The 26265-nt window shown below is 38.3% G+C and overlaps 1 protein-coding gene across 1 annotated transcript in view; it reads left to right on the top strand.

Moving 5' to 3' along the window:
• The window catches only part of MYZAP (myocardial zonula adherens protein), an 87877-nt gene extending 62442 nt beyond the window's left edge, over nt 1-25435 (top strand). Inside the window, exons 11-13 of the mRNA XM_033107811.1 lie at nt 3065-3148; nt 16347-16447; nt 24465-25435. Coding sequence (XP_032963702.1) covers nt 3065-3148; nt 16347-16447; nt 24465-24561 — 282 coding nt within the window. The 3' untranslated portion in view covers nt 24562-25435. The remainder of the gene's footprint in view (nt 1-3064; nt 3149-16346; nt 16448-24464) is intronic.
• Nucleotides 25436-26265: the final 830 nt, after the last annotated feature.

Raw genomic sequence — 26265 nt, 5'->3', positions numbered from 1 at the left:
TCAAATTGATATTCTATAATTTATTACCCATTCCTTTAGTGCTATACATTAAGGTTATTTCCCATTTTCTGTATTATAAATAATAGGAGCAAGAACATCTCTGTATATATAGTTTTTTTCCTACATCTGAGTTATATCCTTAGGATAAATTCCCAGGAGAGGGATTAGTGGGTCAGAGGGTACGAACAGCTTTATGGCGCTTGATATTTACTGCTAAATTGCCCAGAGGGCCATTTTAATTTACAGTGCCACCTGCAACACAAAAGAGTAGCTGCCCTCCCAGCCCTTCCAACACTGATTTCTTTAGTCAATAGTTTTGGGCAAATTTAATAGGTATTAAAGAGTAACTCACTACTGTTTTTAATTGTTTATTTCTTTAATTATCAACACTGGACATGTTTTTCTTAAGTCTGTTTCTTGTTATATTCTATTTTGTATGGTTTGCTGAAGGATTATATTTTTTGACACCAAGTGGAATTTAAAATATTTTATAATAAAAATGTCAAATGCAATTAAGACAGAGAGAATAATTGACGAAGCTCCCTAGACTCATTACCCAGATTCAGCAAATAGCAAGATTTAGCTACCGTTGCTTTACTTACCCCTTCTTTTTCTCTTTTTCTTCCCTTCTGTGTAATTATTTTAAAGTAAACCCCAGACATTCTGCATATGTTTCCTATATAATTCACTCTGCATCTCTAAAACATGTGGACTTTTCTTATATAATCACAATGCCATTGTCACACCTACCAAAATTAATGATAATTCATTTAATGACCAGTGTGTGATAAATTTTTCTGAAATGTCTTTTTACTGATGCTTTGTTCCAATCAGCATACAGAGAAGGGCCATTACATTTGGTGGTTATGTTTCTGGTCTTTTAACCTAGAGCATGCTGCTCTCTATTTACCTCTCCCTCCTCCAAGTTTACCCACCCCCCACCCCCAGTGGCATTGCAAGAACTGAGTCAGTTGTCCTATAAAAGTTCCCATATTCTGGATTTGACTTTTTGTTTCCTTATTAGCTCTAGAAGCTTGACTAGACGCAGTTTCAACTTTTTGTGTGTGGGGAGAGGCAAAACTACTTCATGGTAGTGCTGTGTCTATGTGATTCATTTAGTATCGTTTCAGGGACACATAATATCTGATGGTCTCACTTTGGGTGATGTTAAGGCTGATCGTGGATTCAGCCCCAAACACAGTTGTAAAGTTCTTTATCAGCTTTGCAACTCATCCCCTATTAATGATGGCTACTTAAGTCAGTTATTTCACAGGGATTGCACGCTGGGGAGTTTTCTAAATCTGTCATTCTTTCCGCATTTATTAACTGGAATTCTTCTGAAAAGAAGAATAAACTAGGACTTTTCCCTCATAAACTAGGAATTTTCAGTAATCTCAAAATGCTGTTTGTACAAAAAAGGCAGAATAAACGACTTAACTCTTTTCTCTGAATTGCCAAGTTTCTAAATAAGGGGTTTGTGCTCTTGTCACTTCCAATGATGTCCAATGAGTTGTTGCTGTTTTGTTTTTGTTTTTGAAGAATCATAAAACACTCAGGGTTATATATATTCCATGTGTTTTACTCAATTGCATTCATTATTTTTTTTTGATGCTCAAATTGTCCCATGCTTGGCTCAAGGGAGACCCTTCATGTCCTTGTTTTCAGGCATAATAAGGTATCTTGGGTTCATGTAGTATATTTTTTGCCCCTCGAAATGGACCATTCCTTCAAAACAGTCTGTAGTTTTGGTGAGGAATGGTATTTAGAGGCCACGATCTGGATATACATGTGCTTATTGTTGTTTCTAATTTTTCTCAGTGGACAGAATTAGGAAATGCATGTTTAACAAAAGAAAAGAAAAGATGATAAGTTCATACTAATATTTTTATTTCAAATTTAATAAACTCCTTTTACTTCTTGGATTTCATACTTGCATTTCTTTCTCTTACACTAAAAACCTTGGTTCCAAACATTATACTACAATACATCAAATAGTTTCAAAATAGCAATGTTATTTTGAAACTATTATTGATACCAATGTTACTACTAACAATTTTTCGAGTGAATGAGAGATTTCTTTGCAGTTTTGCTCGTCCATTTCCTATGTTGGCCAATGTGTCTTTGGGATCTGTTCCTAGAACTGGAATTGCTGGGTCAAAGGGTAAAATGCAATTGTATTTTTGTACTTTTTCTAGGTATTGCTAGATTCCCTTCTATAGGAACTGTGTAATTTCGCCCTGAGTGGTATTTTTTTAAAAATGCATGTGATTAAAAAGATTTTGCAAATGCTAAAGTTTAATATACAAGATAGTGGGGAAAAGTAGTGCATTCTTCAAATATCACAAGTTATTTAATGAACCTACACACTGTTCCCATTAGCGTCCAAAACGTGGCCTGGTACATAGTACCCTGGTTCCTGCTTTTAGGGAGCCTACAGTTTATCTACGGAGACCTGATATGTGAATGAAAGACAAAGAGTAGTCTAAGATAGAACATATCTATTAAAAAAACAAAGGTGAAAGTTCAGCTCAAGTCTCTCTCTTTGGGAAGCCTTCCCTGCTTCCCTTTGGCTACTTGATTCCCCAGTCCTCTGAATTTCATTAGCACTTTCAGTGACAGTGACGCTTTCCCCAGACCAAAATTTTTGACACCTGGTTGAACAAATATGAATGTACTACCAGGAATAACAGAGCTGAAGGTTTGATATGCTGGGTGCCTCATAAATTTAAGCTGAACAATTATTTTATGTAGAGTTGTGTCTGTATTTCCCAAAGCATGTTCTCTGGGATACCTATAGGCTGGTAGTAGGGGTTACATAGCAGTATCAGTGTGGGTAGGTTAGGTTAAACAAACCTAATGACACCAATCTAATGTCTGATGTCCCAACCTTACCTGGGCATTGACTGCCCTCTGCATGGAGTATCTCATGTGAATACTGTTCCTGAAACACAAAGAACCAATGGGTAGGTTCTGTTTAAATGAAAACCAAAGGCATCTCTTCTAGTTGATTAACTTGTACAATTCTATATTTTTGACTAACAATTTTCAATTTGTTTCTTTGTAGATCGAATCATTAAAGAAAAAGGTGCAACAGAAACAGCTCTTAATATTGCAGCTTTTAGAAAAGATATCTTTCTTAGAAGGAGAGGTAAGAAGTTGTGTTTCTTTAAGTTGGTGTCTTCCCTACCATTAAATTTTATGTTGCTGAGCCTACCATCGACACTTAATTAAAACTATGGCTATTTCCTGGCCTTATAAAATTGATTGAAGGTTAACTGCCAACACTGAAAATGGGGTTCTGACAGCTAGTTTTTCTTTACCACCTGGCTCTCCTCCTTCCCACTTACTGCTCACCTTGGCATTTTGGCTCTTGTTTTCCTTGTTCAAGAATTTTCTTATCAAGTTTGATAAGCTTTTGGTTAATATTAATAATTGCCCACATTTATGTAGTGCTTTATAATTTGTGAAGTATTTTCACATGCATTCCTCATGTGATTCTCTTAGCAACTTAAAACAAAGTAAGACAAGGATTATTATGTCTGCATTTACCAACATTTTAAAAGAAGTCACAGAAAAGGCAAGTGGCTTTGCTCAGCATCACTCTGCTGAGTAAATGCCAGAGCCTGGCTGAGAGATGGACTCCGAATTCAGTGCTCTCCTATGACATGGAGTCAAGACGTTTTAGCGGTGACTTAATTACATCTGAAACTTTTAAGCTATTTAGTATTCCTGACTTCCTGGCTTTTTTTGAAAGTCATTTTGAGGATTTTGTGTAGGTTCCAGAGAAGGAAATTATGGAGTTGGAAGAACCTTAAGAGCTTAAGTATTGATAGAAGGAGAAGCCAAAATCTATTTGCTCTAAATGAGCTTTCTTAAGAGCTTGGCATTGAGCCTCTTCCTTCTGAGGCTCCATGAATCTCCGTGTCTGTCTGTTCACTGTAATCCTTCCCCAGTGGGAGGCAGCCCAGGAGAGAAGGACGAAGTAAGGAGCCAAGAAAGAAGCGGCATTTACTAAGCAGCTAGTATTCATTGGGCGCTGTTAACTACTTTCCACATCCTTTGTATAATATTGAAGTTAAGAGTGGAATCAGACTTCTGCTTCTTATTAGCTGGGTGACCCTGGGGAAGGTTTTTATAATTATGAAATGAAGATGATAGCTGCACCTACAGTGTGACCATGTGGTAAGAATGCACAGAAAGTGCCTGGTACTTACTAAGCACTTGATGATGTTTAACTTGCTAGTGTTGTTTGCGCTTTATTAAGAGAGATGCCCCATGGGTTACATTGTATTGCCCCCATTTTATATAGAGGGTGGCAAAAATATGTATACACATTTTAAGAAACGAAAAAACGTTTAAAATTGTAATACTCAATATATACTGATAATCAAAGACGAATACAAGTCACGTTTGACTTCTGCAATTAAAAGAGGTGGTAAAAGTAGTTACCATCAGCGTTATTTTAGACAGTTCTTTCCTTTCTTAAAATGTGTATATATTTTTTTTGGGTACCCTCTGTAGATGGGAAAACTGAGGTTCAGGGATGTTAAGGAACCTGCCCAATGTAACCGTAGAGATGAGTAAGCCTGAATTCAAAGCTTGAGCTCTTAACCACTGTATTTATAGGGGTGGTGAGCTCAGTCTTCATTTACTCTGTTTTTGAGGGGCTGCCTACAAAAATCACCAGATGTCCCTCCTGGCCCATGGGGCTCTGGTGGCAGATTCAAGGCCCAAGAGTCTCAGTGCCCTGACACCTGAGTAAATGGATACTTGTCCTGCCCACCTCTATGTCCCCTCCACGGTCACTGGGTCCAGCCCCAGCCTTGTGAATGGACATTTCTATTTCTAAGATTGCCCTCTGGAATCACAGCTCCCTGTAAGAGGAATCACACCTTCCCCAGTGAGAGTCAGAGAGTGAGTGTCCCGGTGGAAGCTCGTGGGTCTAGAGAGAAGGTGGTTCCAGGAGAGAGGAAGGAGATGCTGACAAGAGAGGCAGAAGGTCACTCAAGACAGTGCCCATCCCCCTCTCCCTCCCCCGGCCATGCTACTTAAGCCAGCTGTCCTACTGGTAGACTATGAATTATCCTCGAGGATTTGTGCATGGAGAAAGGTCTTGCTCACATATTTGTGCTTTGGTTAATGCCCAATTTCTTCAATTCATTTCTTCTGTTAGTTAGGTTGCCCAGACCCTGAGATATGGATATCAGTCGACACAGTTTGAGCGGTGATCCCAGGATGTCCCAGTAGCAGAGTGGGACAGTGAGACAGGGAAGGGATGGAAGGCTATCCTGGGTGCCTTCCTGAGGAGATTACCACAGTGGGATGTGCAACGGGCTCTTAGTTATCGTTTCTGAAAGGTCAGAAAGCTGGGGCACTTGTTCACTAACTCCTATCAGTCATCAGTTGAGGCCTACTCCTGGGGGCTGTGGCAATTCTGACGTGCTCTGGGCAGAGCTGATTGGACTCTGCTGGTCAGATGAAGCTGCCAGGTTAAGAGTCACAAGTGGTATGTCAGGAAATGGTGAGTGTCCAATGGTGAGGGGGACTAGCATTTCTACTGTATATATCTAATAAGTAAGGCTTTGAAACCAGTTTTTCTTGAGCATTTAAGCATTGATTATAAATTTGATAGATTAAATTCCTTTCAACTATTTAAATTCCACTACAAAGTTAGTGTGGCTAATTCCTTTTGATCACTTGAAGCATCCACCTTAAACAGCAGATGAAACGTGTACAAAGTAAATTATATAATGACAAGATTTAATAATACAGTTGCACTTTAACCTATTCTAAAATATTAAATATCGTGAGTGTAATTTATTTTTTCATTGTTTCTGTTCGTTTTTTATATCTTCCAAAGGCTATTGTTTTACTTATTTCAGTGTTCCCTTCGACTTAACGTCATTTTGGCACTTTCCAGACAGGTGCAATGATCTTTCAGATCTAAAGGAGACAGAATTACTTTTCTGAATAGCTAAGGTTAGAGGACATGGGTAGGTACCCGCTGATTCTTGGGGCACAGGAATAGGTGGCTTCAGGGCGATTCAAACTCAGGACTCCTTATCATTGTGATACATTGACCTGGTCTTTAGCATTATTAAAAAAGTATGCATTCCTTGTTAATATTTCACCATACTTAGTTGGACCATGTCGAGATTTCATCTCCTAGGAAATGAGATTGAGTCTGAGTACTTGGTTTTCCTTTTTAGGCTGTGCGACTGGTTTGTCGTGTTACAAACACACTGCTGACTGTTGTCTCCTTGCTAACTGTGGGCGACCACTAAAGCCAGTGAATTGTTGATCCTCTTTCCAGCTGGTTGTTATCTGACCACCAACAACATGCACACGTCCCATGGGCCCTGATGCCCTGAGACAACCTGACATACAATTCCTTTTGTTATTCTTGCCTACCTAACACAGACATTTTATCAACACACATATAATTAATACTCTATAAAAGAAATTGCATTGCCTTATATATTAATGCTTCCTAGTTTTAAAAATCAATACAAATTGTAACATGTTATAGTCACCCTTCTTTTTTATTAAAACTTGCTTTTTGTACACTTTATATTAACTTTCCTTTTGAGTGACATTGTAGACACAAGGTATTTCTCAGACTCAGCCTTTTTTCCCAAATAATTATTTCTTTTTTTCCCCTCTTTGCTTTGATGCTCAAATTGTCACAACGCAGCTGGGGAGTGTTCTCCCTTAACGTCTTTGCCCAGGTAGGCAACAACAAGGTATTTACGAGCTATCCCCATTTCTCTCCTGAGATGTGATATTGGCTTGTCTCCAAGGAGCTCCAGTTCATTTTAGGGGAGAACTATATTGAAGACTATCTGGCATGAGAATTGATAGTGGGCTGAAGTGCTGTGCCTACTGTTAGGCTAATGTTAGTGGTGACAGAATTGGGGAAAACGTGTGTCTTTTTAAGATTAGGAAGTCACACTGATGTTTTCTAAGTTTATGTAATTAAATTGCTTTACAATTTACAGGGTTCTGTTGGCCATAAGGATTTCTATTATGTTGACATATTCAAACACCAGTCATTTTTATACCATGACTTTCTATCCTCTGCCTTAAACCGTAATGATGCCGATGGTGGTGTTTCAGATCGCTTTGAAAAGCTTTGGTGGACAAATCTAGTAACCTCCTATATCCCGTCTTATTAATGAAATAGCTACCTTTTTCTAAGGGCCTAATTGCAGACTCTGGTGCCAGACTGTCTGAGTGGACATCTCAGCTCTGCCATTTACTAGTTTTGTGACTTTGAGCAAATTACTTAACTGCTCTGTGCCTTAGTTTACTCATCTGTCAAAGGGGTCCTCTCTTTAAAATGTTATCCTCTCCATAGAGTTGTTACAAGGATTAAATTAGTTAACAATAAGTGATCAGAAAAGTACGTGGCTCATAGTAAATGCCCTATGTGTTTACTGTTTCTTCAATTGTCTAGATCCCAGGGATTCCTTTCATTGTCATTGATATATATATATATATATATTTCCTCCTCTTCCTCTGCCTTCTCCCCACTTCTTCTTTTAAAGAGAAAAATGTGGATTATTTGAAAAATATGGTCCCTGAATTCATCATTTTTACTTTCTCATGCTTAAACTCATTCGAATTTACAATCCCCACCTTCACCAGACCCCTAAAAGTTTGTCTAGCCTGGCCCCATCAGATGCATTTTCATCATCCAATTCAAAATCTTCCTGATACAAAAATATGCCCATTCTTTTTTCCTTTTTTTCCTAACAATTTTTTATTTGCACACCTCTTGAAGAAGAAATACCTCATCTCCTATTTTTGATATTGAAGATGTTATTAAGCTAAAATGACAAGTATATATCTTCATAGGATGATAAGCTTACTGAAACGCTAAACAGATTACATTTCATTTTTCTCTGCTGAAAATCCTACATACACAGCTACATTTAAAAGTCCGAGGAAAGGAGTTAAATGTCTTGATTTTGTCCATCCTGCTGTTAATATGTATTGTGTGGTCCATAAAACTCTCCACGTGTCTGTTGTGCATTCCTGGGACTAGTATTAATTTTCCTGTGGAATACGGGGCAGCAGCACCAGGCACCAGAACTCCACGTACACACTTTATTGGACACACATTCTTATTTAGCGCATGTGCTACAGTTCTCCTGCTCGTTCCCCTGGGCCTGAGAGCGTTGGGGGAGGAGGTGGCTGCCATACATCTGTGACATAGTTTCCCCCAAATGCACAAAGGTGCCATACTAGGTCCTTCCTTCCTGGAAGGTACACAGCCTCCCAAGCCATCGTGTGGTATGCATTTCACATCTAAACGCAAGGTGGTGGTATTTGAAAGCAGGAAAACCCTGGAACTTGATTCTCAATCCTAGAAGCAATCTTTTACAGAGCACAGGCCAGGCAGCAGTCTGAGCTGCTTTTTGTCGGTCCTTGTTAAGTCATATTCTGGAAGATTGAGAACAGATAGGCTTTGTTTTCCTGTATCGAGTCCTGTCCATTTTATTTTTTAAGTATTTCTTAAATCTGTCCTTTCCTCTCTAACTTTCCTCGTACTAGCCATGTTCAGGCTCTCGCCATCTTTTTTTTTCTTGTATATTAATTTACATAAATAAACTGTATCTAATTTACATAAATAAACTGTATCTATTTAAATTTCATAGTGATGGATGTTACCTAGACTTATTGTGGTGATCATTTAGTAATATATACAAATATCAAATCATGTTGTATATCTGAAACTAATATGTTATGTGTCAGTTACACCTCCATGAAATAATAAAGTGTGTAATTCGATGAGTTTTGACAGTTGTGTATACCTGTGAAACCTCCACCACAATCAACGCACAACGTTTCCATCACTCCCCAAAGAGTGACTCTTTGTGTCCCCTGGCAATCCTTCTCTCCATTCACCCCCAGGCAACCACTTTTTTTTAAGGGGTAAGGGTCACTTTTATCACTTTTTGTCACTATGTACCTGTTTGCATTTTATATACATGTAATCATATAGTATGTGCTCATTTGTGTCCAGCTTCTTTCCCTCAACATAACGATTTAGATATACCTATGTTGCATGCATTCTTTGTGGTATGGAATGGTAGTCTAGTGTGTTAGGTTGGTGCAAAAGTCGTTGCGGTTTAAAAGATTAAAAACAATTGCAAAAACCGCAATTACTTTTGCACCAACCTAATATTAATATATCACAATTTATCCATTCACTCGTTGATGTACATTTGAGTTGTTTCCAGTTTGGGACTATTGTGGATAAAGCCGCTATGAACATTACTGTACAAGTCATATGTGGACATATGCTTTTATTTCTCTTGTATAAATTCCTAGTAGTGTAATATCTGGGTTTTATGGTAGATGTAGGCTTAACTTTTAAAGAAACTATCAAACAGTTTGTAAAAGGGATTGTGGTATTAGGTTGTTGCAAAAGTAAGTGCAGTTTTTGCAATTATTTTTAATCTTTTAAACCACCATTACTTTTGCACCAACTTAATATTTTATATTTCCACCAGCAGTTCGAGTGTTCCAGTTTCTCCCACCCTCACCCTGACTTAGTATTGTCAGTCTTTCTAATTTAGCTATTTTAGAGAGTGTGTGGTGGTCTCTCATTGTGATTTTTTATTTGTATTTTGTGGTCACTCATGATGTTGAGTATCTTTTAACATGCTTATTGGCCATCTATATATCTTGTTTTTTTGAAATGTCTGTTCAAATATTTTGCCCATTATTTTATTAACGTTTAAGTTTTTTTTTTATTAGTTTCAGGTGTATAAAACAGCATAGTGATTAGACATTTATATACCTCACAAAGTGATAACCCCAATAAATCTCTTACCCATTTGACACCATACATAGTTATTACATTATCGACTATATTCCCTATGCTGTACTTTATATTCCCAGGACTATTTTGTTTTTCAGTTTTAGTTGACATTTGATATTATTTTATATTGGTTTCAGGTGTACAGCATAGTGGTTTCACATGTGTTAATTTATGAGTGTTTTTTAGTTTTCTTATTGATTTGTAGGAGTTCTTTATATCTAGATATAGTCTAGATACCAGTTCTTTGTCAGATATATGTATTATGAACATTGTCTCTCATTTCATTTGCTTTTTCAATTTCTTGATATATTTTGAAGATATCGTTATTTTGGTTTTTATTTTTGATCAAGTCCAGTTTATCAATTTTTTCTTTTATGGTTTATACTTTTTTTATCCTGAGAAATCTTTGCCCACTATAAGGTCACAGAGATTTTCTCCTATGGTTTCCTGTAAAAATTTTATAGTTTTTCCTTTGTAATTTAGATGTATGATCAATTTGGAGTTTATTTTTGTGTTTTGTCTGAAGTAAGGATTAAGGATTTCTTCCCCATGTAGATACCTAATTGTTTCTTTTTGATATCTCTTTAATTCTTGATATCGGTAATTTGTACCCCCTTTACTTTCCTCTCATCTTCTTTGATCAGTCTAGCCGAAGGGTTATCAATTTTATTGGTTTAAAAAAATTAAAATGGCTTTTGGCTTTATTGATTTTCTCTGTTGTCTGTTTTCCATTTTATTGAGTTTTGCTCTGATATTCATTATTCCCTTCCTTCTAATTATTTTGGAATTACCTTGCTCTTCTTTTTCTAGCTTCTTGAAGTAGACCTTAGGCCCTTGATTTTAGACTTTTCTTCTTTTAATATAAGCCTTTAAAACTATAAATGTCCCTCTAAGCTTTGCTTCAGCTATATCCTACAAGCTTTGATATGATGTATTTTCATTATCATCCAGTTCAAAATATTTTCTAATTTCCTTTGAGAGTCTTTTTTGACCTATGGATTGTTTAGAAGTGTGTTGTTTAACTTCCCAATATTTGAGGGTTTTTTTAGATATCTTATTGTTTTTTATTTCTGATTTAATTGTTATGGTCACAGAACATACTTTGTATGGTTTTGATTCTTTTAAATTTATTGAGTCTTGTTTTATGGCTCAGCATATGGTTTCTCTTGGTTAAATATTGTAAAAAGAATACATATCCTGCTGTTTTTGTGTGCATTCTATAAATATCAATTAGATTTAGGTGGTTGATAATATTGTTTAGATTACTTATGTTTTTCCTGGTTTTTGTATAATTGTCCTATCAATTGCTGAAGGAGGAGTACTATTATCCTTTTCTATGGCTTTAGATCATCTATTTCTTTCATTCTGTCATTTTTGATGTCAGGTATTTTGAAGCTCTGTTATTAGGTACATACATATTTTTGATTGTTATGTCTGGGGGATGAATTGGCCTGTTGATTATTATGAAATGTTGGTCACTACCTTTGCTCATACTCTGTCTTGAAGTCTATTTTATCTAAGATGAGTATAGCCATTCCTGCCCTTATATTTGCATAGGATGCATTTTCCATCCACTTATTTCAACTGATTCATGCTTCTATATTTAAAGTGCATCTCTTATAGACAATATGTAGTTGGGTTTTCCTTTTTTGTATGCATTCTGATAGTCTCTGTCTTTTAATTTGCGTATATAGTCCATTGACATTTAATTATTATTGATATGGTTGGATTTCAGTCTACCATTTTATTATTAGTTTTCCATTCCCACTGGTTTTTTTTTTTTTTACTTGTTTGTTTTGTTCCTCTTCTCTTTGGACTATTTCAATATTATTTAGAATTACATTTTAATTTATCAATTGGCATTTTGCTATGTATCTTTTCTCAAATAGTGGTTATTCTATGTATTGCAATGTACATCATTAACAACTCACAGTCCACTTAGAGGTAATATTATACCACTTCATGTAAAATTTAGAAGTCTTGCAATGGTATAGGTCTATTTACCCCTCCCCTTGCTGGATATATATATGTATATGTATCCAAAAAATGGATCCACATTTTAAGAAAGGAAAACACTGTATTAAAATTGTAATACAATGAATGATGATGCTAGCATTCATTTGATTAATGCCATCTTTTGAGCAAGCATCATACTACACATTACTACCGTAATTCAATTCAACTTTGAAAAGTAATACATAGATAATATCTCTTAAAATGTGTACAATTTTTGTACCCCCAGTATGTGTATATGTATACACACACACATACACACACACACATATTCATACATATATGTATTATACTTACATACATTATAAACCCATAATACATTGTTACAATTTTTGCTTTAAAATCGTATGTATTTTAAAGAAATTAAGAGAAAATATAATGCAGCCATTAAAATGTTTACAATAGGAAATGCTTATAAATTAAAAGAACAAAGTACAAAAGTATTTATAGTATAATCCAATTACACATGAGAGGATGAGGGATAATAAAGGCCCAAGAGGAAATATGCCAAATGTTAAATGTGGTTTTCTTTGGAAACATAGCCTTTCACATTTACTCATATACTATCTATTCTGATATTCTTCCTTCATTTCTGAAAATCTGAGTTTCTCTCTGAAATCATCTCTTTTTCTGCCTGAAGAACTCTTATTTAGCATTTCATGTAGTTCAGATCAGATGGTGACACATTCACTTCATTTCTCTTATCTGAAAGTAAGGTCTTTATTTCACCATCATTACTGAAACATCCAGAGTTCTAACTTGGCAGTTTCTCATAGTACTTACTGTCCTCTGGCTTCCATAGATTTTGATGAGAAATCTGTGGTAAGTCAAATGATTATTCACATATACAGGGTTACTTTCAAGATTTATCTTTAGTTATGGTTTGTAGTAGTTTGATGATGATGTGCCAAAGTGTGTATCTCTTTGAATTTAACCCCTTTGAGATTTGCCAAGTTTAAATTTGTAAATTTATGTTTTTACCAAAGTTGGATGTTTTCGGCCATTATTTCTTGAATATTTTTTTCTGCTCTAGTTTCTCTCTCTTTTCCTTCTGTGATTTCAGTACCCCTATGTTAGGTTTTAAGAAATTGTCCCACGGTTCTATGAAGTTCCACTTATTTTCAATCTTTTCTTTCTTTATCTTATTTTGATTAAATGATTTCTATTAATGTGTCTTCAAGTTTAGTGACTTCTTCCATTGTCATCTCCATTCGTAAGTCAATCTAGTGATTTTTTTTTTTTGTTAATTCAGGCTTTGTGTTTTTCTGTTCTAAAACTTCCATTTGGTTCTTTTTTATATTTTCTATTTCTTTCTGTTGATTTTAAAAAATGATCTCATCAATTACAAGCATATTTTTCTTTTACCTCATTCAGCATAGTTATAATGGTTGTCTTAAAGTCCTTGTATGAAAATTCCCACATTTGAGTCACCTGAAGATGGGCATCTGGTGGTTCTCTTTTCCCTTGGGAATGGGTCACACTTTCCCAGCTCTTCCATGTCAACTAATTCTGGATTATAATCTGGACATTGTAAATGTTTTGCTGTAGAAACTTTGGATTCTCTTTTAAGTTGTTCTGAGGAGCATTGAGATTTGCTTTAGAAGGTAATGAATTTGGTTAGACCCAATTACAACCTGCTATGCTTGTAGTGAGTGGGTGATGACTCAGATTGCAGTTCAGTTCTTTGACCTGTGGCTACAAACATTTTTCATTTTGCCCCACACATGCATGGGTCAGCGGTCTGCCAGAGGTGGGCTGAGTCTATACGCAGAATTTAAGATTTCCAACGTCTCCTTTTCAGCTTCCCCCTTAATTTTGGCAGCCCTGGTTATCCTGCACTCTTTCTCCTTGTTTATTCTACCAGAGAGATGACCTTTCTATTGAATCTTTACTGTATCTGTGCTGCCACTACCATGATTTTATTGCTTTGGGCAAATCACAGAGAAGCTATTCTATGCTTGTCACTTGCCCCAAGTTTTACCTCCCCTCTAAAACTTGCCTGTCTTTTTTCAATCTGTTTATCTTTTTTCTTTGTCCAGAGTTCATAGTTATTCTTTGCAAGAGGACTTGTTTGTTAAGCACTTATTCTTCTGCACTAGAAGTACAGCTCTCACTCTTTTAATTGGAAAATCTTAATGACCTCTTTGACTGATTTTCCTGCCTGTAGTTTTATTTTCTCTCATATTTTAACTTGAGAGCCCAAGTGATCAAAATAAAATCCAGTGTTGACCATGGTCTCATAGGATTGGGTGTAAGATGTTTATAATGGCTTAGGCAGCCCTTTATAACTAATTTCTGCCCACCTGTATACTGCGGTAAAGTGCCTTTTCTCAAGCTGGTATGTTTCCACAATTCTGGAATACTCATCCCCTTTGTTTCTTTTACTCCGTTTCCTTTGCTTAACTCCAGGAAATCTTCACTTACAGTTCAGTCCTTCTCCCAATCTTGAGATAGGCATCTCCTCTGAATTCCCCCTTAATATTCTGTGGGTCCTTCTGACGTGGATTTACCACCTTGTTCTGTTATTTTCTGCTTGGTTGTCTGTACCCCCACAAGACGGAGCTTCTCAAAGCTTTCAAATCAAGCTTTATTTGTTTTAACTGCTGACTACTTTCCCTTACCTACTTTTACACACTATCTGATACATAGTAGATCCTGTTGGTTTTGTTTGTTTTGTTTTGTTTTACTGATTGCATTACATTTTTACAAGTTTTTCATTTCAGTGCTTCAGTGAGTATCCGATGTGTACACATAGAATTCTTATGAAATAGAACAAAGGATTTGGGCTACCTGTCCACTATTCACTGTGTGCCAGTTGAGACATATTTGCTAACCTTGTCTTTTATGGCCCTAACTATACAGGTGGTAGCCCCAGAATTCTGTGAAATCCTAATGATTAAAATCTGCACCAAAATGGAATTGCTGGAACTTGTTAAAGGGCAGGCCTCTTTTGTCTTTCTCTTTCCTTATGAGTGGGAGAGTCCAGATATTGCCAGGGAAGGGGGGTGTGTGTGTGTGTGTGTGTGTGTGTGTGTGTGTGTGAGAGAGAGAGAGAGAGAGAGAGAGAGAGAGAGAGAGAGAGAGAGAGAGAGAGAGAGAGAGAGAGAGAATGAATATTGATGTACCCCTGGCAGTGAGCCAGCACCATTCTTCCATACTGAGTATCAGGTGATAGATTCAGAGTCTATAGATCTGTCATGGCTTGTCAGCTGCTAGGCAATCTGGAATGCATTCTCTTCCTTTACACCATTTCCCATTTATTAGAAAGAGTCCATAGTCCTTTATATCCTACAGAACACAAGCTTGTATCAGAGCTGCTGCTTTGCTCTTGATATCCTCCATTCAGGAGCTACTGAGCTGTAACCCACATTCTTTCTGTCAAACAAATGAGCCTCTGTTTCCATAGAACTTTTCAACTTTCATGTACTATGTAATTCCTTAGAATAGTGCTTCAGCTTCAGCTCCAATTTAAAAAGAAGATAAGTACTTTAATCATTTTCTAGTTGTGCAAATAATATGCTATTTATTCAGTAAATATTTCTTGCACCTCCTACGTGCCGTGCTTCAAGGATACAGCCAGGAAGATAGATATGGTCATTGCCTCATGACAGTTTAGTCTAGCGTTATAGGAAAATATAGAACTTTTAAAAAAAATTCCAAAAACCTCAATATATGGAGATAACTACTGTTAACCTCTTTATGAATTTTTTGTGTATGTTTTTGCCCTTTGATTTCAGACACCATCACTTCATCTGTTTTCATTCTAATATCCTCAACTTTTTCGCTTCTTTTTCCTTCATTTCCCCCATGGGGCAAATTTCCAATTCCTGAGCATCTAATAATCAACCTACGTAATGTTTGGCCCTGGCCTGGAAAAAAAAAAATCTATTTAGAATGCTAATTTTAATCCCAAGGAGCTTGTTCTACTTTATATGTTTGAGATTCTGAATTTTCCACACCTATGAAATACTAATTATTAAGTTATAGAGGTATTTCCCACTAAATTAAATTAATAGACTTACTCATTTTACAGTTTAATAAGGGAGTATTAAAAGTTGAGCTGTACCTTATTTATAATTGCAAAAAAAGTATTAAATATCTAAATGCCCATCAATAAGAGAGTAGTTAAATAAATAATGTACATGTATACAATGGAATGCTATGAACCCATTAAAATAGTTTGTTGACATAAAAAGAAAACTAATAAATGTGGAAAGGTATTCACAACAAATTGTTAAGAGAAAAACAGATTTATGTATAGGTTAGGATATTTTGTTTCCATTTATGTAAAATTGGATACATATGTGTGTACATGCAGAGAAAGCTATCTGTAAGGATTCAATCGATATATTTCTTCAATTCTTACTGTATAAGAGGTGCTCAGTAAGTACATTGTGATGTCCATATCATGGGGGAAAGTCTGATAATACACATAAATTGTATCATGCATATTTGTGGGGGGACATATTTGCTTTACTAAAAGTACTTTTTCCCTCATCTCTAGAATAATGAACTACAAAGCAGGTTGGACTATTTAACAGAAACCCAATCCAAGTCTGAAGTGGAAACCAGGGAGATTGGAGTGGGCTGTGATCTTCTACCCAGGTATTTAGGAATTTCCTGTTTTTCTGACTCAAATTCTTCTTTGACATAAGAAAATACTTTATTGGGCTGTTATTACCAGAATTGCATTCTTTCTATCAAAAATATTTCTGCAAAGATAAGTGGTGGCTGCTGACGCGTCTGACTAGTTTCTGTGGGAGCAGGGGCATTGTGCAGGGCAGAGGGGATGCCAAGGAGAGATCTGGGGAAGGCGCTTCAGAGATAAATTGGCCCTATCAGTTAGTGCATGTATTTGTTCCTTCATTCGTTTGTTCATTCATTCATTCATTCACTCAGCAAAAGTCTATTGAGTATCTTCCCTGTGCCAGGCAGTTATGATATGGGGAATGAGGTTTAGTTCCTGTCCCAGAGTGCACTCTGGAGGGGGAGACAGATATCGGGCAGTAATTTACAATAGTGTGAGAGGAACCTGTGAGATGCTTTGGTAATGTAGAGGAGGGAAAGTCTACATCTTGGATAAAATTCATCTGTTCTCCAGCAGCATAACAGAATATTGTCAAGCACTGGATCAGATTCTAAAATAAATGATGTGTTTCAGTCATGAGCAGATATACAATAACCGTAGTCTGCTTCATTCAGTTGTACTTCTGAGTGAGAGGACTGATGTGTTCGGTGTGAAGCTGCTCCACATACCTACGCCTGGGTCTTTCCCTAGTAAGATTAGGGCCTGTGAACCAGTAACTAACCCACCATCTCTAGGTTCTCAAAACTGTGCTTGGCCCAAAGAGGGCATAAAACAAATGTATAAGAAGTACGCTGATTACATGTACCTTGTGATTTAGGTAACCAAAGTCACAAAGTCACGTTGTTCTCATTTACATTGCTTGCTTTCTGGTAAAAACAAGGCAATTTCATCATTCTGATATAATTCATAGAAAATGTTAAGAAAGAAAAAAGGGAAAAGAATATGTAAATAGACTCCAGGTCTCATCCATGTGGGGTACACAGTACCTAATAAAAATATAGCCAAAAGGAATGATTGATCATGTCCAGGGACTCCTTTTGAAATATAAATAGTTGGCCATTTCCCTCCTTTTTTATTTTTGAAGAACCAAGTGGCTTAGTCCACTCTAATTGCCCACGTAATAAATCTTGTTTGGCTAAGACGGGTACAAAACTATGTCTGAAACCAATAAATTGTTTGTTTTCTAATTCCCACATTTTGGCAACCAATAAATTGTTTGTTTTCTAATTCCCACATTTTGGCTTAAAACAAGGTTTTCAATTTGTATGCCGAAGGATAGCCTGAAGCAAACTTTTATGGTGAAGTTATGAAACCACAAAGCGGTTTTCATAATGGAAGTGCTGACAGACCCTTAACTTATGGCCACGGTGAACTTGGAAGCCACTTCAGTATCTAAAAGCAGCTTTTCCATAAATGTAACATTTGGTTTCCCCCAGGATCCATCTTAGCACTTTAACTACCTAGGTCAATCAGCAGAGGAAATGAAAACTACATATCCGTATTTCCGAAAAGGCAGAATAATATTTCATTCGTTTCCTCACAAATATTTATTAAGTGCCTACTATGTGACAGGCGCCATGCAAGTCTGTGTGGTGAGGAGCACGGGGTCTTTAGAGACAATTCAGGGCAGTAGTTTTCCACCTGCGCTTCTTGGAACTGCCTTGCTCTGTGCTAGGTCTCTGAGGGTGTGGAGGTTAGCAAGAGCTGACCTGTGGGGACCCTCTTGCATACAAAAAAGAAAACCTGAAAAAAAATCAGCTTTTAGTGTGTTTTATATGTTGGATTTCAAATAAGTTTTTGTTTGAATAACAAAAACAAGCTGTTTTGTTATTTTTTTTTTTATATGGTTAATCCCAAATTAGAACCCCCTGGTCTACTTTTTATAGATACAAAAATTGAGGCTCAGAGAGACAAAGTGATTGACTGGCAGCCACGCAACCAGGATTAGGACCAGGCCTTCTGAGTCCTGGGGTGATACATGCGTGGTTTTAAAATACTCAATACATAGAGAGTTGCTGAATTGTGTTGCATACAGTCTAACGAAATTCCTGGTTCTTACTTGGACTTCAAAATTGCATCTAACTAATGAAAGATTTCATGGTGTTTTCCAGAATATTTTTAGAATAGCCTCTTCCAAAATGTTGTAGATCAAGGAAAGTATTGAATTAAGTCTCATTGATTCAGAAGAGTTTTGTTCTTACTATCTGTTGTTCTTCTCCCACAAAGTACCCTGCAGTTTAGTCCAGTTGGGGAACCTCAGGTTGCTGGGGTTCCCTGCCCGGCCAGCTGTCAACTGAGCACAACTTTGGGCAAGCTACTTAATCTCTCTTAAGCCTCAGTGATTTCAACCTTAAAATGGGAAGGAAGATAGCAATATCAAATCTCATAGAGTTGCTATGAGGATTACATGAAAATGTATATACAGTATTTAGCATAATTAGACCGAAGTTAACCCCTTAATAGATAATAGCTATTATTATATTAACTAAGTAAAAACTCTGATTTTACATGTAAGACACTATCACATAGAAGAGAATTTGAGTGTGCTAAAGCAATTCCATTAACTTAATTTTTATTGGTGGTTATTGCTGATTTTATTAAATGTTTTAATAGCTTAATCAAGTATATAGGGCTTTAGTATGCACTGAGCTCTTCAATTGAACTATTGGTGGTTTGAAACCCTCTAGATACTGCGTAAAACACTGGAAGGCCTAATAGGTGATGAGGTCTGTCAGCTGAGACATCAAAGTGGTCCCAGTGTGTCCCAGGCACACCTGGCACCAAAGACTCCTTTGTCCTTAGACCTGCAAGGGTTATAATGCTGTGCTACAGCGAATAGTGTTTGTTAGAGCTGCTCTATTTTTATGTATTGCTGAACTAAATGAAATCAGCCTTTTCTTTCTTATAGAGCTATCAAGCCCTTTTTCTTACCCGTCCCCACATCTCACCTGTCCCTGCCAATGCTGTGTACCTCTGCAGACAGGGACCGTAGGCTACCATCCCTGGTCTAGCATTTACTTGATGCTCACTAAACATTGGTTGGCTGAATAAATAAAAGGTACATAGCAACTGGGGACTTAGGCAGCTGACCTGTTTTATAATATGATTTATTTATTTAATAAAGAACTAGGAAGAAGCATTTCTTGCTGAATGTTTTACTTCTTTATGTTTATTCTTTATCTCTTTCTCCCCCCTAGAATGTAAGCTCCATGAGGGCAGGGATTTTTATCCATTTCACTAATTGCGGTCTCCCTGGGACTTAGAATAGTGCTTCACACATGGCAGGCACTTAATATTCGTTGATTGGAGCCATCCCTCTGTAGCATCTGGCAGTTCTTCCTGGGCAGAAGAATGTCTACTTCTTACCCTTGTCGGACTTCTCTCTCCTACGTCCCTGGCCTGTCCTCCGTCTTTTTTGATGGCTCCTCTTTTTCCTCGAAGACCACGGGAACTCTTCATGGTTCTTCTGTATTGGTTGCAGTAGCTTCTGCAAAGAAGGCATCCAGTCTTGTGGTTTTCCCTCTTGCCTCCCTGTGGCTGAGCCGTCCTGTAATCCAACCTCTCTTTTGTGATAAGTCCTCATTTCCGGCTGTCTGCTGAACACTCGCAGCTGGAGTCTGCTTGATCCTCATACTCACCTTGTCTGTTGCTGAGTGAGTCAATTTTTTTCATCTAAATGATTTCTCTGAGTGGGGGTTAAGAACACTGGCTGGAAGTTAGATCTGGGTTTGGGTCTTGGATCTACCTCTTGCTACATCTATAGCTTTGGGCAAATTCCTAACCTCTTTGTGTCTCAGTTTCCACACCTAGAATAGCAAAATTTTGATAGTGATTCCCTCAGAAGCTTGCTGAGATGATTAAGTGAGATACAGGCATCATGTCCCCAGTGCAATGACCGTGTTTTCATATTTTTGTTTTGCTAACTTTCCCAGTTACCTAAGTTCAATATACTACAGTCACCTCTGAGCCTGAATTATTTGTTCCTAAACTAATTCACTCATACAGTGCTGTCTTCTTTCTTCATGATTTGCTTCATACTTTTCCATTCCAACTGCCACCAGCCTGCGTGAGACTATTGTCGTTTATGTCTAATCAGTACCATCTGCCTCCAATTACTCCTCCTGACATTCTTCCCCTCCGTCATCTAATCTCTGTGTCACGTGAGTTTCTAGAGAGCAGAGATCTCTTAATAGAGCAAGGAGAGAGGGGAGAGCTGAGAAGGTATTCACTGTGACTTCGGAGGCTTTTAAACACCTATTTTTAAATAAAAGACTGAAGAGCTTGATTTGAAATGTTTGATATATGTTAATTAAAGCCAGTGAGAGCAATTTCAGGTCAGCCTACCTCAGGTCACAGAGAAAAGTGAAAAACAAAAAACCGAAAGAAGAGACTTCTTTCTCCTTCCTCGGTGAAACTTGGTTTCCAGGAAACTCATAAATTATTTCTTAATAGGTACAATTTAATGAAAAATATTCCCTGTGGTCATAAGTTCCTAGCACATAGTAAGCCCTTTAAAATGCCTACATTTTCAAATTTCTGCTGTAGAGACCAGAACACAAAGTAGCTTTTGTCAAAGCTTCAGTTGCTGATTCTGCTATTGTTTCCCACAGGAGAACTGCCCCTTTATGGATTCATAAAAGGTTAACAATAGCCTTAATGTGTTAAAAAATATGGGCGAATTTCAATTATGAGGTTGAAATTATTTGCATTCTTGAAATCTTATTTCCTACTGATCAACTAAATAAAATACCTCACCTCTTTTTGGGATATGAGAGCTTTTGAAACCCAGAAGGTCCACCTTTATAAATATTTCTGCATTTTATGGGCTTTTAGGATATTGTCACCAGAGACCATTTCTGTTATGTGGAATATTCACAGTAGTTGGCAGAAATTGCCATCTGGCTTCTGTCCCTGGCATTCCACTAAACGGCCTGGTGAGGTCACTGGAGACTCCTCAGTTGCCAGATCCTGTGGCTTCCTCTGTGTGGCAGGTGACACTTTGACCACTTCTCAAAATCCCTTTGGTTTCCTCTGTCATCCTCTGGTTTCCTTTGTCTTCTGTATGTGCAATGAGAGCTCTGTGCTTGGCCTAAGTGAGCTTCTGGAGTTATGACGATGGGTGAGAAATGGTTTTCAGCCTTCGAGAGATACACCACGCAGAGGAGACAGCTGCATGACTAAGGGGTTCCGGATGCTTCCAGTGGTGTGTCAGAAGCTGGTGGGGCAGTCATCTTCAAGGTGTATATGGGGAGGGTGCAGTGGTGAGCATGAAAAGGACATATTGAATCTCTGGGGAGAGACATGTGAAGTTTAAAATTACCCCCAATCTTCTAATAGACCTCATTAAGAAGCTGTCTCCCTACTACTCTTTAGTTGAAAATCAGTGCAGGGTAATGGGAGGTATTACTGATGGGGGAAGTTTATCCAAAATGAACCTTTGGGAAGCAGGAAATTGAGCAGCACTGCTCAAGGAAAGTGTGAGTGCATAAAGCAAGGAAGGATCATTTCTATCGCTGGTGTAAGGAGTAGGGGGAAGTGTCATATAGGAGGTGATGTTTGGTTTGAGTCTTGAAATATAAGCAGGAATTCATCAGATCCATTTGATTAGGGAAGCATTCAAGGTGGAGGGGACAGCATGAGATTGGCAAAGACGTATGCAGCAGTGCGGTAAATGATGAGAACTGTGTGTTGCTTAGCAAGGCCGAACGGGAGATATAACAGGAGACGGTAAAAAGCCTTTAGACCATGCAGAGGAGTTTCAACTTCATCCAGAGAGCAATGGGGGAACTTCAAAGAGTTTCAAGAACAGTCATAATGCTCTTTTTTAGGAAGATATCCTTGACAGCAAAATGGGCAGTGGATTCAGGGAGAGGAAGACCTTGCCAACACTGAAGACAAGGAGACCACTTAGGATAGTATTCCAATGTTCAAAGATAAATTATGAGAGCCTGAGCTAAGGCAGTAGCTGAAGGGATAGAGAGGACCGATGACAAAACAGTATTTAGGGAGGTAGATTCCTCACGACTTGTTGTACGATTGGTCGTGGGAAGTTAGGGGAAAGGGGGTTGAGTCTTCTATCTCACATACACAGTTGGTCGTTGCATCAGTCAGGATGAGGAGTGTAGCCGCTGTAACAGACAACCCAGAGATTCTGTTGGCTTAGCACAGGAAAGGCTGAATTTTCACACCACAGTCCAAGGTTGGCATGGGTCTTATTCCACACAGTCATTCAGGAACACAGGATTCTTCCATCTATCAACTCAGCCTGGGTTTTGGAGTCCTCGTGGGTCTTCCACTGCCCCCTCTGCATGAAAGGGAAGAGAGAAAGCACAGAGAATTATGTAGAAGGTTTTTATAAGCTAAATCTGAAAGTAATGTACAGTCGACCCTTGAATGATGCAAGAATTAGGGGCACCAACCCCCATGCAGACAAAAATCCACATATAACAAGTTGGTCCACTGCATACACGATTCCCAACTGCTGACTGAAAAAGTTGACTCTTGAACAACACGGGTTTGAACTGCGCCGGTCCACATACTCGTGGATTTATCAGTTCAAACCCGTGTTGTTCAAGGGTCAACTGTAAATAGTTTCTGCCCCTTTAGTCACCGGCTCACTGAATTGCAAGGGAGTCTGGGAAATGTAGTTGTATTATATGTCCAGGAGGGAAAAAAATGGGATATGTCTCCATCTGTGTCACTAAGTCCTATTAAACCTACTTCCTAAATATCTTCCAAACCTTTTCTTGCTGCTTCACCTCCAGTGTTACTGTTAGAATTCACATTCTCGCCATCGCTCTCTCACCTCCTAAAAACAGCAAAAAAAAAAATCTCCTAACTAAGCTTCTGCCTCCAGACTGAGTCCTTTGCAGTCAGTCCTCAGTAGTACCAACGAATCTTGCTAGAATAAAAATATGAGCATATCATGTCCCCTCTGCCCCCTTAAAAACTTTACTGGCTTCCTGATCCGTTCTGAACTCCTTAGCAGAGCACACAGGGCCCTCTTCCACCAGGCCTCGTCTTCTGCTACTTTCCATTATGAACTCTTTGCTCTGGTTGTACCAAACTTGTCTCCCCTCCACCCCATGGCCTTTGTGTTCACTCTTCTTTGCCTTTGCACATACTGTCCCTTCCACTTGGAAGTCCCATCTCCTCTTTGCCTACTCGAGGAATGGCCAGGCATCTTTCAAGATTCACCTTCCCATATGAATTTCCCGATGTCCTCCAAGTGATGCTAACTTGTTCTGCCCTCAGTTTGCCCATAATATGTTAAATGTTGTGCTTCTCAGGGTCCTGCCAGGAAGCGGAGATTGAAGAAACTTACATGAAAGAACTATTTACAAAGGTTTGGGCAGCTTTAAGGGAAATAACCAAGGGACAATGGCGTATACTGGAGAGAGTAACAGTGGGAGCTGTTATCAGCCTGTACCTGAAGAAGCAGGGGAAGAAAGCCAGTGGGAGAGATGGAGGGGAGGGCTATAACTGAGGGCCTTTGCTAGAGGAATAGAGCAAGCTGCTGCCGGACTAGGAGGGAACAAATGTCCTGACCTCTGTGTCCTTCCGTTTTCTCATCCCCTGCTACCACGTCCCAGTCAAAACCAACTGGAAGCTAAAAGTGGGGGAACCCATTGATGCCGACCTTCAGGTCAGCTTCCCAGGGCGCAGAGTCAGGTGGAGATGAGGGAGACTAGATCTGAACGGGCAAATGGAAAATATTCAACACGGCTCTTTATGTCTCTATTATAGTAGCCCATGTATCATATTAAAATTATTTATGTACAAATTTTTCCCACCAAATTATGAGTTCCTTCAATGCATGTTTTATATTTTTCTGAATCATCGATGCCTAGCACGTGCTAAACCTTTAAAAGTTGCTAAAAATAATGGTCCTTTTTGTAACATTTAAATGAAATATTCAACTGCATTATTATAGTCTATTTTTAAATGTTGAAAAACCATTTCTTAGAGTTGTCTTACCCACGAGTATGGAGAGTTTTGTTTTATCTTCCTAACCTGCCTTTTCTCATTTCTCAGCCAAACAGATCGGACCCGTGAAATCGCAATGCCTTCCAGGGGCTATGCCCCATACGCACGAGTCCTGGAGCTAACTATGAAGAAAACTCTGACTTAGGTACTCAGAGACTTGCACTTTTTACAGACGGACAAACGCCCTGGAAGTCTGTGGCTTGAAGTCTGGAAAGGGTGACTGTTGCTTCTTCATATACACAGTTTAAGACAGAATGGAAATTACCGAGGTTCTCATCCATTTCTTAAAACATGAAGGAAAGTGGAGGTGGAGGGGGTGGGCAGGAGAGACGTTTACAAGGTCATATTTCAAACACGCAACCAGCTTACCAGGCTGTACTGGGCCATCGTTAGTTTTCCATGTGGACACTGAAGTTCTGTTAGAAGCATTTCCTCACGATTTATTTTCTGTTTTACTAGACTTCAGTTGGGAGGGAAAAGGACAGTCATTTGAAATTACCTGTTATTCACGCCAGAATCATTTGTTACTGTATGGAAGCTTTGTTTACCCGTAAAAGTATTAGAGGCAGTGTTTCTCTGGCACAGAGAAGCCTGTCCACAGGACCATGGGCACCTGGGGAAACTTGACCCTGGGAGGGAAGGATTCCCAGCATGCAGGTGCTGTCTCCTCTCGCTGCCGAGGATGTGCACAGGGTTGTGGGAACTGCTACTGAAGATGGCCCTCGTGCGGGCAGACACGCTTCAGTCTCGTGTGCTAATTCCTTGGTTTAATTTGTGCCTTATGCCTTTATGGAGCCAGCTGAAATCACTGTATTTATTCGACCTGTGATTTTTTTTTCTTTCTTTCTCACGTTAACTGAAAGACAATTTTTTTTATGTTGTGGAAATTTAATCATTTCATGTTTTCAGTATTGATTGGTGTTTTTGTGAAACGAATGAGTAATTTGTTCATGCATGCTCTACTTTGATATTATAACCTATGTCACATGTTTAATAAATGCCATATATTTTGTTCTACTGATGTTGTCTCTGTGTTTCAGCCAGAACCACGAACAAGGGATAGAAAGTGGAATCGGACTCTAGAGGGAGTGTCAAAGTCAGGGCACAGTGAGCTTTCAATCAGTGCAGCCCATAGAAGCATCTATAAACCGTAAGATAGGGTGTGTGTATGCGTGTCTGTGCGTGTGTGTATTTAAACTCTGAAATTTAGCTAGTTAACCTACCTTCTGAAAAGAGTAAGATATACTCATGGTTATAAAATACAAAAATAGGTTTTACTTTAAAAATATCACCTACCCTTGTGCCCAAACTCCTTATACTCTTACTGTCACACTTCAAAAAAAACCCTGGGAAAGACAGCAAAACAGCTCAGCTGGGTAAATCCCTGTGAGTCAGGATAGTGTAAAGAGAAAAAAAAAAAGTGTATTTTTGAAGCCAAATATATATTTAAATTATGATTGTGCAAGCTATGATGACTGGGGACCTTGGGCAAGTCATCAACGCTCTCTGAATATCAACTTCATCTTCTAAAAACTTGGGATCATCACAGCTACCTGACAGACTGATGTGAGTGTCCAACGAGGTGTTCACACAGACACTGTGGGTGCTGAGTGCAGAAGGGGTGTGCTATCATTCTGCAGGTTTGTTTTAAAGCGCTGTTGCCTCCTGGTTCCCTTCACTCATGGAGGCGTTCTGGTGGTGAGAAACCATGCCCTGGGCAAATCCTGAAAAAAGGAGCATTTCAGAAAAAGGCAGTCCTTGGGCCAGGAGAGGGAAGCTGGACTCAGAGTGGCAGGGGGTCCCGGGAGCCCCTGGGCCCCTAAAGAAGCTGATATGGAAGCTGATATTC

The sequence above is a fragment of the Rhinolophus ferrumequinum genome, chromosome 6 (assembly GCF_004115265.2).
Source record: "Rhinolophus ferrumequinum isolate MPI-CBG mRhiFer1 chromosome 6, mRhiFer1_v1.p, whole genome shotgun sequence".
Classification (NCBI taxonomy): domain Eukaryota; kingdom Metazoa; phylum Chordata; class Mammalia; order Chiroptera; family Rhinolophidae; genus Rhinolophus; species Rhinolophus ferrumequinum.
Note: the sequence above shows the minus strand (reverse complement) of the source record. Positions and strands in the feature narration are given on the sequence as shown.